This window comes from Histomonas meleagridis (genome assembly GCF_020186115.1).
Source record: "Histomonas meleagridis strain 2922-C6/04-10x chromosome Unknown contig_242, whole genome shotgun sequence".
NCBI classification, from domain to species: Eukaryota; Parabasalia; order Tritrichomonadida; family Dientamoebidae; genus Histomonas; species Histomonas meleagridis.
This window is the reverse complement of record NW_027150828.1, coordinates 49,417-67,095: the sequence shown is the minus strand read 5'-3', so window position 1 is coordinate 67,095 and position 17,679 is coordinate 49,417. Positions and strand designations below refer to the sequence as shown.

The window sequence follows — 17,679 nt, the reverse complement described above, 5'->3', positions numbered from 1 at the left end:
ATGCAAAAAAATTCATACAAATTAATCAGAGTTAAATTTCAGCTAAATCTATACATTAAAAGGGAAAACAGATTCAAGTCTTTAGGAATTTGATTGGTATACTTCCAAGATGTGCAACTCCACCATGTTTTAATTTTAATCTTATTTTTCACTTGATGTCGCTTTAAAAATAATTGAATGACGATATGGACGGTTTTGATCGAAAATGCAAGAGGGGAAGTGCGGCTTGTTTGGAGAGTCTGGGAAATATTGTGGTTCTAAACAAAATGCATGCCTAAAATCATTTTCGGTATCTGAATGCTTTCCTTTGAAAGTTTTATCAAGGAAATTCCCTGTGTATAATTGCACACCAGGTAATGTAGTGTAAACTTCAAGAGTAATACCGGTTTTATCAGATTTGGCACGAGCAGCAAGTGAAAGCTCACCAAGCGTCTTCTTTCTAAGGACAAAATTATGATCATAACCTTTTGCAATTAATAATTGGTTATCATTTGGATCATTGATTCTAGAACTGATGACTGTTGGCTCTGTGAAGTCGAAGTTTGTTCCTTTCACCGGCCTAACTTCACCAGTTGGAATCATATTCTCGTTTATTGGTGTAATGAAATCAGCAAATATTTGAAGTTTAGCATCAAGAGCATCACAACTACCGCCATTAAGGTTAAAGAATGCATGATTCGTGATACCAAGGACAGTTGGAGAATCTGTTGTTGCATAAGTATCGATTTTCAATTCATTATTTTCTGTCAATGTGTATTCTAAATTGACACAAACATTTCCAGGATACCCATTTTCTCCATTTGGTGATAAATGAGAAAGTTGTAAATAATTTGTTTTGTGTTGAATAACATTCCAAACTTGATTATGAAATCCTGTGTCACCACTGTGTAAGTTGTTGGGGCCATTGTTTCGAGGCAGTGTGTATTCAGTTCCGTTAAGAAAGAATTTTCCTTCTGCTATCCTATTGCAATAGCGTCCAACAATTTGCCCAAAATAAGATGTTGGATTTTCATAGTAAGAAGAAATCGATGGCTGTCCTAGTACAATGTCAACAATTTTTCCATCTTTATCAGGAAGACAAAATGAAATTATTGTTGCACCGTAGTTTGATATACAAACTTCACAACCATTGTCATTTTTAAGAACATAAAGGTCAATATTTTTACCATTGAGTGTACCTTGAAAATCTTGGATGTTGAGTCCTGATATTGTTTTTGTCATGTGATGAAAGAAAACCGCAGAAAATATTAAAAAAGTGAAGTGATTTTTTGTTGGCAAAACTTCAAGAAGGAACAACCTAAGAAAACAGTCAAACAAATTAAATTTCATGTCGAATAATGTTTAAAAAAAATAATAAAACACATAAAATTTAATTATAATTTATACTTTGCTGAATCACTCAAAGAAAAAAAATATAATGAAAAAGAAAATAGAATAAAGTTTAAATAAGATTAATTACGTTCGCCACGAATGCGTTGTGCAAGTTGAACATCACGTTCCATGATTGTTACACGATTTGCATGAATAGCGCAAAGGTTTGTATCTTCAAAGAGACCAACAAGATAAGCTTCAGACGCTTCTTGAAGGGCTGCAATTGCTGATGATTGGAAACGAAGATCACCACGGAAACCAGATGCAATTTCACGAACAAGACGTTGGAATGGAAGCTTACGGATTAAAAGATCTGTACTCTTTTGATATTTACGAATTTCACGAAGAGCAACTGTACCTGGTCTGAAACGATGTTGCTTCTTGGCACCTTGTGAATCAACAACTGGTGTTGACTTACGAGCTGCCTTAGCACCGAGTGATTTACGTGGAGTTTTACCACCAGTAGATTTACGAGCTGTTTGCTTTGTGCGTGCCATTAATTAAAATGAACTGCAAAACCTCCCCGCCATTCCAACTCCTTCATGTTTAACAAAAAGTAAAAATTACCTTTTAATATTTATTGGAGTAAAGTGACATTAATCATCAAAACCGTAGCATAAATTTTTTCATTTCTTATTTGATGAGCAACTCATTTAATGAATCTTTCTAGATAAGGACTAAATAACTGTTTTTATACAAATTGCTCTCTGTACTTTGAATGAATACTTTATTTTTAATCATTTTTAAAGTTTCATATTCATGAATTTATCCAGAAAATTTCCATTTTTTTCTTTGAAATTTCTCATATCTCATGATAAATTTTTAATGTTAAAAAGATATGATTAATCATAAGTTAAAATGGGTTGAAACAAGGAATAAAGTAAAACCGCCAAAATTTCTTACAGGGCACCCTGTAGTTTCTTCAAAATGCCTCCGAGAAAACCCATGGATCTCTCAAAAATTCAGCCACAAATTCGTGTGATGGCTGCGCAGCTTAATCAACTTCTTCGGAAAGAAAGTCAAGCGGTTGAATTAACAGAACAAATAATAAAATCATCAGTCCTAAGAAAAATGAAAGATGAAATACTTAAACAAGCCAAAAAAAATGCGTTGGTAACCAAAAAATTAGGGTTGCTTCAAACTTTCATGAATTCAGTTAATCAGATTAATAATCACATCACTATCCTTGCATCATCATGGAAGCAACCACCATCTGAACTTCTAATTCCACTTGCTCATGTATGTTTTGTAGCTGACTATATGAAAATTGAATCTTTTGTCAAATTTAAAGGAACTGTTCTCAAAGATCTTTATGGTGCAGCTGGAATCGCTCAAATATCTTCTCAAATAAATGCTTTAGATGGTTATAAAGAAGCACTTAATGAAACAGCCGAAGTCACAGAAAATGAAATAATGGAATGTCTATTGAGTGTTTCTAAAAAGTTTTATCGAAATGATCCAAGCCAAATAGAGCAAGTTATCGGAAAGAAGCTTGTGATTACAAGTCCTGTTCCTCCAAATAGCCAACCTACAAATCCACAACATTCTCCTCAGGCTCCTCCACAAGTTCCTCCTCAACGAGCCAACCTTCCTTCCCATAACCACCAAGCACCAGTTCACCCCCAATCTCCTGCTACTCAATCCCCACCTCCAATAATTCAAAATAATACCCAGCAAGCGCACCTTCGTCAATCTGTGCCTCCTGCACAGTTTGCACGTATTTATCAGCAAAAAGCGCAGATTGCCAAGCAGCAACAATACAAATCTAAAATCGTCTTCGAGAAAGAACCAAATTTGTACCACCCCATAGACCTCCCCATTTTTTCTGAACCTATTTGGGCGGATCTGATGAAAACCGTTAAGGAATCAATTCAATAAATGTCATTTTGAGCTTCTTTATCCCATATAACTTTGAATGAATGAGTAATTCCAGTAAAAGACTTAAGTTTAGTGTGATATAAATGAAAATTTATTTTGCTTGAAAATGTTTTTTTAACGGTTTCTTTTCTATTTGAATAGTTTATATGTAAAAGTGACTTTCCAAGACAACAAATAAAATGGAATCAAATCTCGAATCGATCAGCATTTTTTTCCGCAAACAGTATAATAAAATCGAAGATATTTTCTTGGATATGACGCTTGAACTTGCTCATGATTATCTTTTTTTAACACCACATTTTCCAATATTTTTTATTATCCAGACAATTTACATTTGCTATATTGTACGTAAATATTCCAACAATAAATCTTGGTATGTAAATATCTTAACATCGGCTTTTATGACCTTTTTTGGAAGAGTTTTAACAGCATATTTCACAATGAGAAGACCACCCCTATTTGAAAGACAATACTATTTACCAATTTTCTTGCTTATATGGTTTTTAGTTAATTGTTCTCCATATGATTTCTTTTATTCAATACTTGATCACAAATTTTTAGTTTTATTGTTTCAAATTGCATATGGTTTAATACAGATTCGCGAAACATGTCATGGCGTAAATATTGGTTTCCGTGCATTTCCAAATTCTTCTGTAGGCGCCATCCTCATTTCGATTATTTTATCATCGACAGAATCCATTGTTTGGCTTGTAAACAATGATGGAATCAGACAGTTTTCAGGTAAAGTGTTTATCAAAAATCTTATGGTTTCCATCATCTATTTATTAATTACAAATCAATTCCCATACATCAACAAATATATTGAGCTTAGCAAGGAGGAAGCAGAGATATACTTAACTGTCTTAAACGAAGTAATTGTAATTATTGACTGTATTGCATACGGAATCATGGGAACTAATGGAATTGACATTAGCCTCCTGACACATGTAAATAAGATTTTAGAGTATAAAGGAAATCAATAAAACATATTTTCACAGAGGAAAATTTAAACTTTTTATAGAAAAAATAGCCATAAAAAATAAGAAGTCTTGTAAGAGGTATTTCAACACAAAACATTTTTTCTTCTTCTTCTTCTATTCTACATGTAAGCATTCTATGAATTAAAAAATAATTTATTTTTTAAATCAAAAAATTTTATGAACTCGGTTCGAAGATTCTTTTGTTTCGGTTTGCTATTTTTGATGTCAAAAGATATGAACTGGCAATGTTTGTTCGATATTAAAACATATTTAATCCATTTTTTAACAAATAATTTTGATTGATTAAAAAAAATTAAAATATGAATATGGCATCAAAATACCCAGTTTTGCATCTTCCTAAGTGGACGAAAAAAATGAAAATTTTCAAAGTGAATTAAAACAAAATTATATTACATTTCCAACATACCATATAAATTTGGTAAAAAATCCTATTGTGGGAAATTTTTTGCCTGCAGGTACCTCTGTAAATACTTCTTTTTAAGGAGTACTCCCTGACCTTCAAAGCTGAGAGAACGTTTATTGGAAACACAGAAAAAACTGCTTTCCTTCGCTTCCTTCCAACTAAAAAAAATCTATTCTAGAAATTTATGAAAGCTTATTCATTATTATGATAAAGTATACAAAATATTTTGATTTCTTATTTGGTCGGATAAAAACAATAATAAAAAATTCAAAAAAATTTTTTTATATTACATTATAATAACCATACAACTTAGGCTGACCCTCAGTGAATCGTGACTAAATGCCACTCTTACACTTACAGGACCCTAGTTTACAAAATGTCTTCTACATTTGGTCATTAAAACCAAAGAGATTTTTTTCTAAATAGTATTTTTTAATTTTAACTCTTTAATTAAAAGGTTTTAAAGTATCAATTTTTAGAAGAGTTTCTGGCTTAATCAACACTTTTTCTGCTTACAAATAATTGATAAGTCTACGTCAAAATGACATTTTTTTAATCAGCTTTATTCAAGTATACGGTTTTGACAAATTAGGGCGCCCTTAGGACGGTTATGGCCTTCCCTTTTCTTATGCAAATCTTCGTAAAGACACTCACTGGAAAACACATTACTCTTGAAGTCGAACCAACTGACCGTATCGAAGATGTCAAGTCAAAGATCCAAGACAAGGAAGGAATTCCACCAGATCAACAACGTCTTATTTTTGCAGGCAAGCAATTAGAAGATGGTAACACACTCCAAGATTACTCCATTCAGAAAGATTCCACGCTCCACCTTGTTCTTCGTCTCCGTGGAGGTGGTGGTAAAGATAGCTATGAACCATCACTTCGTCTTCTTGCAGAAAAGACAAATGTTCAACGTAGAATTTGCCGTAAGTGCTATGCTCGTCTTTCTGCTCGTGCAGAACAATGCCGTCACAAGCGTTGTGGACATTGCAAGAAGATTCGCGCTAAGAAGGCAGGTAAAGATTAAATTCTAAACATCATCTCAGAACAAAAAAATGTCAATTTATTTTCATACAATTTTTGATTTTTTGTTATTTTCTTTCAAAAACTTAAAATCGGCACTTTTAACGGCTTTTGGGCCTGAATAAAGAAAAATCAGAATGAAAAGAAAAATAATGTTAATGGCAAAACCTCTCCTCCCTAGGTCACAATCAGTTCCTAAGAGAGTTCACTTTGCATCATCACCAAAGGTTTATGACGCAAATCCTCAACAATTATTTAAAACCGACCTCTCAATTAGACAGTTTTCAGATTCGGCTCCTGAAGAATCACTTCTGAAAACAACGCTGTACGTTCCACCAAAACAAACTAAACCAATTACAAAAATTATGATTTTTGGGGTATGCGTTTTAATTGTAGTGATTGTTATATCATCAACAGACCCTTATATTTCTAAACACATTTTTAAAAGTAGAATTGATAGAAATATTGAAATGTTTAAAAAAATGGAAAAAACAAATCATATTTTTTCGATTGAAGAAACCATGAAAGAAAGTATGGTCGCTGATGGGCCCAACGTTGTGGTTCTTTCAATGTCTGTCGTTATTCTATTTCTTGTTGGTATTATCCTTCGGATTTGGCAATAATAAAAATATATTAAGTTTCTGTTTTTGTATACAAAATACTTGTTTTTGTCATTGTGTTGAAGCAATTCTAGACTTCGATAACACCATTTTCAGTAAATGAAATCGAAAATGTTCCTTAGATTGAAGCGAATGCATTTATTACTCTGGATAAGAAGAAACAACAAATTCATTCACAGATATTGCAACAGAAATTGTAATTACAACAAATGTCACTAAAGGAACAGTAATAAATGACTGCACTTTGTTAACAAACACATTGACTAAATCAAATGAAATTTCATTTGTTGTTTCGAATTCATTTACTTTTTCATATTCGAAAGAATAATAATATCGATTGAAATAACATTAATGAAAACATTGTTTAATACACAAACACTTAATGTTTAGAAAGCAATTGCTTAATCAAGTAATGCACAAGAAATAAAAAGTTACAAAGAAAATCAAAATGAAAGCAAAAATTCATTTGCAATAGGAGCACCAACAAATAATATTGATTAAAACCCAACCCCAGATGATTTCATAGAAAAAAATTCATTAGTCATATTTAATGTTAATCATTTGCTTTGTGATTAAAAAAAAAAATCGGTAAAACTTTTTTGGAATTAAATTTATCATTAAAATTAAAAGTAACAATAATGGATATTATGGATATCCTTTCAAGATATTTAAATATTGATATTTTTAAGCATATACTATCATTTAGAGACAAATGTTTATGGTAGCACACTGAAAAGATTAAAATAAAGTTTCGAAGGTATTGATTAGAATCATTCATGCTTTTATCTTGAAGTTAATTTCAAAGAATAATATCCATTTTTGTTGAGCTTTTTACAGTGAAAAAAATTGCAAAATTATGTTTTCACTTATCCAAAGTAAACTACTGAAATTATTGTGGGATACGATTAAACTCAACAGTAAAAGCTAAAAATTGAGTCTATCGGCCTTTTCGGTTTTTGGTGGAATTCCAACGGTTAATAAATCGAAAATGTCAAGATCAAAAGCTACTCATAAACAAATCGAAGTTAACACACCAGAAGATGCTGAGCGTTTAATGATGGCTGCTATGAACATGGCAGAAATGCCTGTTGATGTTGATGAGGATGATATTGATGACGTAGATCTTTCAGTTGAAGAAATGCGTGAACTTGGATTCTCAGAAGATGATATCAAAGAAGCTCTTGCAGAACAAAACAAAAAGAAGCAACCTGCTGCAAAATCGTCTTCGAAGCAACCAGCGACAAAATCATCTCCAAAAGCAGCGCCAGCTCAAACAAAACCAAAATCAATGCCCAAACATCAACAGATTGAAGTTAACACACCAGAAGATGCTGAACGTTTAATGATGGCTGCTATGAACATGGCAGAAATGCCTGATGATGTTGATGATGGCGATCTTGATGACGTAGATCTTTCAGTTGAAGAAATGCGTGAACTTGGATTTTCAGAAGATGATATTAAAGAAGCACTTGAAGAACAAAAGAAAAAGAAACAAGCTGCAAAAAAGGAAAAAGCACCACCACCCAAACCTCAAGCCCAAGATGCAGCTCCATCTAAGCAAGCATCGAAATCAAAATCATCAACAAAGTCCACATCAAAGAAACCGACAACCGATAAAAAACCGCCGGTAGAAAAGGGTGCCCCAAAGAAGCACGTTAAAAAAGAGGAACCTCACGAAATTGACCCCAACTTTCCATATAAGTATTCTGATTCCGAAGAATACGAAAATGTGTTCGAAAACTTCACACAATGTTTCTACAATTTGCTCTTGAATACAGATAATCCAGAGATATGTTCAGATTTCTCCGAAAAACTTGAAGAACTTCTTCCTATTATCTGTGATGGACCTGAAGAAGAGATTCCTGATGTTAACTTATACTCATTTCCAAAATCTCCTGTACTTCCATTTGCAAAATGGAGAAATGTCAAACAAAAAGCTATTACTCCACGTTCTGCATTCCAAACTACACAAGATGTAGACAAAGTTCTCAAAGCTCAACAAGACAAATTGGAAACGCTTAAGCAGAAATTTGTTCAAGAAAAGAATAATGTATCTGCAAAGAAAGTTGACGAAGCTATAGATAAGACAAAGAAATCCAAGCTCAAGCTTCCATCTCCACCGTTCTTAGTACCTAATTACCTTGAACTTGTAGTTACTAATGTAAATTTATCTGTTTCTGAAAAAGAGATACAAGTTGGATTTCTTTCTGCTAGTGGATACAAAGGTAAAGGTCCATATCAAATCTGTGTTCGTCTTCCATCAATATCTTCACAATTTGTAATAAAAGTTGAAGGATCAGATGTAAAGATTAACAAGTCATTAACCTCATCCTCGTTTGATCCCAAGGTTGCATTAAAGGAAGTCCAACGTACTCGTGCTAAGATATTTCTACAAGGTAAGCAAGCAGAAGGAGCGGAATTTTCGTGCGCTCAATTGCTGAAACAAAACTCATTCAAAACAAAAGTGACATTCAGCGGCATAACCGTCGAGTTAATGGTCTCAATTCGAGCGCCGATAGAAGAGGGGGTCAAAACCGTTAGAACACTTGAGCAGTACTTTGTGTCACCTCTTGTGTTACAATATAAATCAGCGGCACAACAACAAGAAGTCATCAATTTGAATATGGCTAATGCGCCGGCACCTGCGCCTGCACAAGCTAAGAAACCAGCACAAGCATCTACAAAAGCTCCTCCACAAAAACCTGCAGCTACAACAAAGCCACCAGCTCAAGCACCAGCGAAACCTGCTGCGCCAGCACCAGCTGCACCACCACCACAAGAAGAAAAGAAATATTTCATTTTCCCACAAAAAGAAATTGAACAATTTTGGCCAATTACAATTTTGGAAATTTACAAAGAAGTTCTTGAGAATAACGTCAAAATGTTCCAAGGAGGTGAAGTTCCTCTGCCGCTGAAGAAACAGTTTTTGTACGTCAACAAAAAAATCGAAGATCTCGTTGGGAAGATTCAATCCGAAGAAATCTCTCAAGAACAATACATTAAGTTGCTAAAGGCATCCATTGCCAGAGAAGTCAAACTTTCCAAGACAATAACTGACCAAAATGAAAAAGAAAATATCCTTGGAAAGGTGTACAAAATGATGGAAGAACTCAAAGGTTTTGAGGAACAATAAACAATCCACAACAAAACATTTTTTTAAAAAATGGGTAATCAAAATGAACAACAAAAACATTCGAAAACATAAATTTGTAAATAACTTCGACATTATTGAGATTACAATTTGGACTTCATAGTTGAACTAAATAAAGGATAAAGTCCCTTTGGTTAGTTACAAAATGAAGTGCTTCATGAAATATCAATAATGATGATTGAAATTATTTATGCAAATAAAATGTTTTGATGCTTTCGTTGATCATCTGAATCACCCGCCTTAATAGAGTGGGAAAGTAGAAGAGGATATGTATTTACTTGGTAATGGTTAAATGACAGTTTCCACAATATAGACGGCCATCTTTATGTTTGGCCATGAAACAACCTTTGCAGTTCTCGCATTCTTTGCGTTGTGGTTCAACTGATCCATCTTTACCGATCTTGAATAGTTTAAGAAGCTTCATCTTTTCCTTCTTTCTTGTATGTGGAACCCTTTTCTTTGTTGTGAAGCTCTTCTTCTTCCTCTTCTTCTTTTTACCTCCATCGACTTCTGGTAAATCGTAAAGAATCGAGTCTTCAACGATTGAATAATCAGCAAGTGAAAATTCATCGTTTAATTCTTTACCACCGAAAACAAGAAGGCCATTAACATCTGCCATAGCCTTGATGTTTTCAATGGAGTCTGAAGATTCAACATCTAAACTAATAAACCTTCCATCCAGCGTCTTCAAGAAGATCTGCATCGAAATGTCAATTTTCTACTTTTTCAAAGCCGTGTTGTGGCCGTACTTTTGACTAACTTTGTTTGACTTTCGCCATCATTTTTGCGAAATGATAATCCGTTAGTTGCAGTTACACATTTTTCAAAAGCATTTCTATATAAATTGAAAAATTGATAAAGTTTTCTGTTGTTACCGTTCTTACCAAAATCCATCTTTCGATTAAAGCGAATATACGATTTCTAATGCTTATTATATCAATCGTTTGCTTATTAGACAGTGTTGGAACTGACTTTAAATTAAAGTCTCAATACAATGAATTTGTTACAAGAAAATCAAATTCTTTAGAAACATTCAAATATAAATTTTTCTTACCCTCTAGCTTTGAATAATAAATACGATGAAAGTTATGACTTATGCAGTAAACCATTGTTCAAACTCAGTTGCAATCTTTTTACAAATTATTTTTATTGGCTACTGAATTTTCATTTATTAATGCTTACTTTGATTCTGCTATTATGTGGCATAAAATTATTTTCTACAAAATATTTTACTTACAAAGAAATTTCGAATGTTAACTTCTTCATAATTCTTTTTGTTTGTTTATTTACATTTTCATTTCAAATTTTTGATAATATAACAAATACTCTCACTATTAATACAGTAGATGATTTTTCAGATGAATATGAAGATGAAACATTGCACGTTATTATCTCATATGGAATCACAAGCATTCCTGATTGGGCTTTTAATTTTTGGGTCGATATTGTTTCTGTTGATATTGCTAATTCAGTTCAAACAGTTGGTAGGATGGCTTTTCATTCATGCTGGGACCTAATAAATGTAACACTTCCTGATTCCATCACTTCGTTTGGTGATCATGCATTTAATTTCTGTTCTTCATTATTAGAAATTACAATTTCAAGTAATGTGATATCTATTGGAAATGAAGCTTTTGCTCAATGCCAAAAACTTAAGTTTATCAAAGTTTCTGATCAAAATCCGAATTATGCTAATTACAATAATGATGGAATTCTTTATAGCAAAGATTTCACTATTCTTCTTATTTTTCCAGCAGAAAGTACATCCAAAATATCTGATATTCCAGATTCAGTTACAATTTATGGTGATTCCTCTTTATCTTATTGTTCTTTCGAATCATTGACAATTGATCGGCAAATAACAGAAATTAGATCAAATGTATTTAATAATTGTGATGATTTAGAAACAATTTTTATTGGTGAATATGTAAAAACTATTGGAGATGATGCATTTAGCTATTGTGATAATTTAAAGACAATTTTTGTTGGAAAGAATGTGGAAACAATTGGAGAAAATATATTTTATTCTTGCTCGAAGTTAGAAAATATTACATTTGGAGAAAGTCTGAAAACAATTGGATCTTATGCATTTTGGCAATGCACATCATTAAAAAATATTACAATTCCTAAACTAGTGACATCTATTGAAGATTATACTTTTTTGAGTTGTAGGAAATTAGAAAAGGTTATTATTTTAGGAAACATTAAAAAGATTGGTTCTTCAGCTTTTTCTTCATGTGTATTATTAACAAATTTTACTATTCCTAATTCGGTTACTTCGATTGGAAATAATGCATTTTCTTCATGTACTTTATTTAAAAATATCACAATTCCATACTCAGTAACTTCAATTGGAAGTGGAGTCTTTTCATACTGTGAAAATCTGAAGTTTATTAATGTTTCGAATGAAAACTTAAATTATGCAAATTATGAAAACGATGGAATTCTTTATGACAAAAACTTTACTTCTATTATATGTTTTCCACCAGGAAATTCTAAAGAATCATTTGATATTATGACATCTGTAACATCTATTGGATCATACGCATTTATCTCATGTTCAAATTTAAGTAATATTTTGATTCCATCTGAATTGACTTACATTGGATCATATGCGTTTAGTTCATGTACTTCATTAAAACATATAATAATCCCTGATTCTGTTGTTTCCATTGGATCTGGTGCATTTAGTTCATGTTCTTCATTGTTAAATTTCATAGTTCCTGATCAAATTGGTTATATTTCTGATTATATTTTTTCGTCATGTTACCAATTAAAAACAGTTATAATAGGAAGAAGCGTTCAAGAAATTTATATGAATGCATTTATTTCTTGTAGGAGTCTTGAGTGTGTTTATTTTTTAGGTGAGAATGAGCCATTTGTTGAATTCGATGCATTTCTTTATTCTCAGGTAAAAGTCGTAATGACACTTGAATCATATACAGGAACAAAATTTGCGTATTTTGATATAGTCAAAGGAACAATTATTGATGAATGTCTTCCACCAACAAATACTTTTACTGGATCAAATACATTTACAAGTTCAAATACTTTTACTGAATCAAATACATTTACAAGTTCAAATACTTTTACTAGATCAAATTCATTCACTAAATCAAATTCATTTACAGCATCTCTTCCAATTGGTTATATTTTATCAAATTCAAGAGTTTTATATAGTTCGTATTCAATAACAGAAACAATTATTCAAAAGACATTTTATTTGAATACTATTACATTTTCTATTATTGGTTCAAAGGAAACTTATATCTTCACTAATATTATTTATTATAATTATACTGTTATATATTATTCAACGATTTATAATTTTTATTCAAATTTCTTTACATTAGTTAATCCAATTAATGAACAAAATAATGAAAATACAAAAACAATTATTATTATTGTTATAGTATGTATCATAGTAATAATAATAATTGTTGTTGTTATTGTAATTTATATAATTCACCGTAACAAAAATAATAAAACAATTAGTACAGAAAATGAAAATGATGGCGAAGACAATGAAACAAAACAATATGAAAAAGGAAATTCGGTAAACAGTTTTACATCAGTGTTTAGTACTAGTTATGTTGAAGATGATCCATTTGCAAATGATTTCAAAGAAGATGAATTTATAAAAGTATAGTTTTGGTTCATTATTTAATCCTAAAACAAAAATTAATATAAATCTAAAGATAAATAATTATGGTATATATAATATATATTGTAATTTTTTAAAGTTATTTAATATGATAACTTTTCTTGTAAATAAAAATCAGTTTTTATATGATTATACCTAAAATGTGTGATATTTTATGTAATAATGTATCCAAAACTTCCTTAAATCATTTTTTCTGGTTAAAACTATAAATTTCAAAAAATTATATCAAGAAATAAACTTGTTTTTTATAACCAAGTTGGCTAACTTGATTTGAAAAATAGAATAAACTCGAATTAATAGCCAAGTTAAAAAAGCAATTATTTTAAATTTCATAATGTAGCAAGCTAGCGTTCGACATGTTTAAATTATTGGCAGAACCTGAAAAGAATAACATTGTTTCACCAATCAGTATTTATATGATTTTGTCAATGACGCCATCATTATTCAAGGGGCAAACCAGATCTGAAATTATATAAGTACTTAAACTTGATGATGATGTCTCAGATGAAGCAATTGCTTCAGAGCTTCGAACAATGATTAATCAATAAAGTAGGAGTTGTGTTAGTACATATAGTCAAATCTGGCTCAACAAACTTTTAAATATCCCTGACTCTTTATTTAAGTGTCTTAATGAAATTGGTATTAAGATTGAACAAGAAATTTTTCCACAACCAGCTACGAATATGATCAATTCAGCTGTCAACAGAGCCACAAAAGGTATAATTCCCAAAGCAGTTGAGAACTTAAGTAGTACAACATCTATGGTTTTAATCAATGCATTATGCTTTAATTCCAAATGGAAGACAAAATTTGATATGAAAACTCGAAGTCCGGATGACGTATGGAAAATTGCAAATCCCAAGTTTGCATTTGATTCAATAGCAATGAATTACATGGTCATCAAGTCTATAAACTTACCAGTAGCCATTCTTCCTACTTTCAAAATGGTTCGTATTCCTTACCAAGATGAATATTCTATGGTTATTTGTCTTCCTCATGAAATAAAACCAATCGAAATCACTGAAGAAGAATTTATGACAGGAATTAATTCAATGTCAAGCACCAATATCAGATTAATAATGCCAAAATTTGAATTCTCATCCCACATAGACCTTGTTCCTGTTTTGAAATCACTTGGAATGAATTTAATTTTCTCAGAAAATGCAGAATGCCCGAATGAAGAATTCCAGTATTATGTTTCAGGATTTGGTACCAGAAGGTGAAAATCGATGTTTCTGAGACATCAACAGTCGCAGCTGCTGTGTCGACCATGGAATACAGACCTAAAAGCCATAGTTCTAGGAACCAACCAACAATATTTTGGGTAAATTACCCTTTCTTTTTCGTGATAATGAACAATTCAACAAATGCAATTTTGTTTGCTGGTAATGTCTATTTACCTAAGATTGAATATTAAATATTTCATATACTTGATATAATTATTTCATTAAATCCGAATAATACCACTTTTTTTTGAGGAACTTTTGAAGAATTGGAACCTTGTTCAACAAGTGATTAAGCGGAATTTATTAAAAAAAATCATGATCAAGGAAATATTTTTTACTTTGGAAGCAAGTGAAATGGAATATTAAAGTTTTTCAGCATGATTCTTGCTAAAATACACATTTTTTTTCTTATAACAACAGAATCACAGCTTTAGCATGAATGCATTTATTAAAGTCAAAATCCTTAATATCCTTTATAAGTAAATGATTCACATGTTTCTTGTAATGTATATTAAATATTTAATTATAACATGATAAAGTATCTAAAGAATTACTCAACACAAAAAGTTTTGTTCCATTTAAGCGCCAATGATTATTTAAGTAAATTTTATCATTTATTCGAATATTCTTAATATCAACATAAAATTATTAAATTTTTACTTAACAATTTCAATAAAACAAATTCACGAAGTGTTAAAATGTGATTCTCTTCGATGCAACTTCGCCAAATTCCTTGACAAGAACAGTCCTCCCGATAGCGAAAAGTTGGACAATGCCTTTTGCGTGTACACTCTTGTGTTCTTGAACCATTCCTTTCTCGGGTGTTCCTCGAATACCAACTTCAAGTCGTTTGCAATATTGTTCATTATTTCGTAATTTTTCACTTGCGAAACAGATATCAAAAACACTCTTTGGCATGGGATACCTAAGCTGAGTGTTTGCGCAGCTCGCATTATGAATCTAAAGTGCATAACAAACGCTTTCATCGCATCTTCGTCTTCTCTTTTGATGGCTTTTTGCCTGATTTCATCGTAACTTGCACATTTATTGGTAGCAACATTTTTTTGCGTCTTAAGATACATGTACGCAAGCTCAAGACCGCGGCAGGCGCATAAGTCTTCCCATTCTGGTTGATGTGAACCGCCGTGGAGTTTTTGACTGACAAATTGAATGAACCGATATTCGTCTTCATAATATGGGTCGTTAGGCTCACAACGGATAACTTGGCAATGGCCTGCTTCTGATGAAACTACACAGTTGTAATCGCTACAATTATCCCGACAAATATATGAAGCACCAAAACCTGAGCCAATGGATAAAACTAGAGATGAACCATCAAGCTTTTGATCATCTGGTTCAGGTGAGCCGATTAATAATGAAAAAACTTCGTTAAAGATGGACTCTTTGGCAATGATCCCATATGAAGCGGCTTCAAGATCATTCATAAACTTACGACGGCCTAATGGAAATATATCAAAAGGTAGCTGAGTAAAATGTATGACTCGCTCACGTGCTTCACATTGCCAATTAGTTACTACAACATGATCTTGTGAAACTGGTCCGGCAAAACTCATGGTGGCAAAAACAACTGTGCAGTCATGCTGAGCAAATGCCGCGCTGATAGAATCAAATTTTTCTTGAACTTGTGATGATTTTGTGACTTTATACGCAGGAATGTATATCGAATTTTTTGGAAAAACAACAGATTGATTGCTCTCTTTGTCTGCGGTGGGTGGTGCTGGACAAACAGCAATGCGCATATCATTAGAATTGACCCATATAGTTAAACACAAATTGTTCAACTCTTCTTTATCCCAGTTACTGAGCGCAGCAAAGTCGTTGTCACTAAAAGAGATTGAGTGAGTGGATGCAACCATCGACAAAAAATTTTATTCAGCTTGATCAAACGGTCGATCGGAGGTTGGAAAATTCAAGGCGGTTTTTGTCATTCATTTTTCTATAGTTTACTGAGATGATATGATTTTTTCTGGCTAATTCATTGAGGATTATTTGTTGTTAAATTTCATAAATCTGATAATAATACCTAGTAAAACATAACAAAAACTAGTTTATATACAAGTATAAAATTTTCATTCAAAAATAAGAAAAATTTGATCATCATACTCTGATATGGGTATGGGGAAATTTGGATTTATTCAAATTAATAATATATATTATGGGAAAGTTATTTGGTTGAGTGTAAAACTTGGTTTTGAGTTTCATTGCGCAAGTGATATTTATTGTCTGAATAAATTTATTACGAAATTCAATTTTTCATAATTATAATAGCAATAATAATATCTATTAATTGGACACAGAGCAATATCTATTAAATAGAATAAAATTAATAAAGCTCCTTTTGTTTTAAAGATATTTTTATTTGAAAAGCGGTTTACATTTACTGGTTCAAAGCTTTCACCTTTGGATCCCCTTTCCATGCAAATCGAAGTCGATTTCATTGGTGCAGAAAGGGATTTAAATGATAAAAAAGAGTACTACGTTCGGTTATGCAGGAAAAATAATGAACCTTCCAAATGGCTTTGGTTGGAAAAAGATCATTTCATTTTAGTCAATGAAAATACAGAAAAAGAAATTATTGAGGAAAGAGGTAAGAAAAAAGGAAGAAAGAAAAATCGGAGTGCGAAACAAACTGAAGATTTCCAACACGTAAACATCAACGAACATGATGATCTTTATGCGATATATTTCAAAAAATCACTGGATGGATCTTTAAAAGAAATCCCAGACAAAGACCCAAACAAAAATTTATTGAAAATCACAAATATTATCGATTTTACAATAACAAAAGGAGTTATTTTGTGGAACATAGAGGAAGAAGGAGCAATCCATCCCAAGAAAATAAGACACAGTGAATTAAAAAAAAGAAACATCAATCTTTTTTTAGAATATGCCAAATCTCTCCTTCCAATAAAAACAAATTAATTAAATCTTTTACAGCTTACGCGCAAATAACATTAGTGAAAGAAATTTTGAAAAAATTCATGAAATTCAAATAAGATGCTGTCAACCAAATAAACGGTCGTTTCAAATCAGAAAATCAATTTTTTTCATTTTCCACTGAAATAAATTTAAAAAAATATAAATAAAAAAGTATACACATTCTATTCAATAAAATTATCTTAACCAAATTTTGTTATCTTATTTTTTTATGAGCAATCTCCAAAATTTCAAAATGCTTTTTTGGGCTCTAGAATCAAATACAGAAATACAAATTCAATAAATATATAGAACTAATAATAGTCAATATTAATTTATATAATTTTTTTATAGTTTTTATTCTGTTTTTAAGTTATACAAGATTTTCAATATCTATAGACC

General features: G+C 31.5%; 8 protein-coding genes across 8 annotated transcripts; 4 read left to right on the top strand and 4 right to left on the bottom strand.

Moving 5' to 3' along the window:
• Positions 1-141: 141 nt before the first annotated feature.
• Positions 142-1,221, bottom strand: GO595_004066 (galactose mutarotase; the record flags this gene model as incomplete). The annotated part of the gene is made up of 1 exon (XM_067917157.1): positions 142-1,221. One exon carries the CDS (start codon positions 1,219-1,221, stop codon positions 142-144), a length of 1,080 nt encoding a protein of 359 aa, XP_067775784.1.
• Positions 1,222-1,451: 230 nt separating this feature from the next.
• On the bottom strand, positions 1,452-1,868 carry GO595_004065 (histone H3.2; the record flags this gene model as incomplete). Its single annotated transcript, XM_067917155.1, has 1 exon — positions 1,452-1,868. The coding sequence occupies one exon, from the start codon at positions 1,866-1,868 to the stop codon at positions 1,452-1,454; it is 417 nt and encodes a 138-aa protein (XP_067775783.1).
• A 649-nt stretch (positions 1,869-2,517) lies between these two features.
• GO595_004064 (uncharacterized protein) lies at positions 2,518-3,249 on the top strand (the record flags this gene model as incomplete). The annotated part of the gene is made up of 1 exon (XM_067917154.1): positions 2,518-3,249. The coding sequence occupies one exon, from the start codon at positions 2,518-2,520 to the stop codon at positions 3,247-3,249; it is 732 nt and encodes a 243-aa protein (XP_067775782.1).
• A 2,032-nt stretch (positions 3,250-5,281) lies between these two features.
• Positions 5,282-5,683, top strand: GO595_004063 (ribosomal protein L40-like; the record flags this gene model as incomplete). Its single annotated transcript, XM_067917153.1, has 1 exon — positions 5,282-5,683. The coding sequence occupies one exon, from the start codon at positions 5,282-5,284 to the stop codon at positions 5,681-5,683; it is 402 nt and encodes a 133-aa protein (XP_067775781.1).
• Positions 5,684-7,287: 1,604 nt separating this feature from the next.
• Positions 7,288-9,432, top strand: GO595_004062 (uncharacterized protein; the record flags this gene model as incomplete). Its single annotated transcript, XM_067917152.1, has 1 exon — positions 7,288-9,432. One exon carries the CDS (start codon positions 7,288-7,290, stop codon positions 9,430-9,432), a length of 2,145 nt encoding a protein of 714 aa, XP_067775780.1.
• Positions 9,433-9,724: 292 nt separating this feature from the next.
• On the bottom strand, positions 9,725-10,153 carry GO595_004061 (Ubiquitin-40S ribosomal protein S27a; the record flags this gene model as incomplete). Its single annotated transcript, XM_067917151.1, has 1 exon — positions 9,725-10,153. One exon carries the CDS (start codon positions 10,151-10,153, stop codon positions 9,725-9,727), a length of 429 nt encoding a protein of 142 aa, XP_067775779.1.
• A 3,644-nt stretch (positions 10,154-13,797) lies between these two features.
• Positions 13,798-14,337, top strand: GO595_004060 (serpin family protein; the record flags this gene model as incomplete). Its single annotated transcript, XM_067917150.1, has 1 exon — positions 13,798-14,337. The coding sequence occupies one exon, from the start codon at positions 13,798-13,800 to the stop codon at positions 14,335-14,337; it is 540 nt and encodes a 179-aa protein (XP_067775778.1).
• A 686-nt stretch (positions 14,338-15,023) lies between these two features.
• Positions 15,024-16,217, bottom strand: GO595_004059 (putative glucokinase 2; the record flags this gene model as incomplete). The annotated part of the gene is made up of 1 exon (XM_067917149.1): positions 15,024-16,217. One exon carries the CDS (start codon positions 16,215-16,217, stop codon positions 15,024-15,026), a length of 1,194 nt encoding a protein of 397 aa, XP_067775777.1.
• Between the last annotated feature and the right edge of the window lie 1,462 nt (positions 16,218-17,679).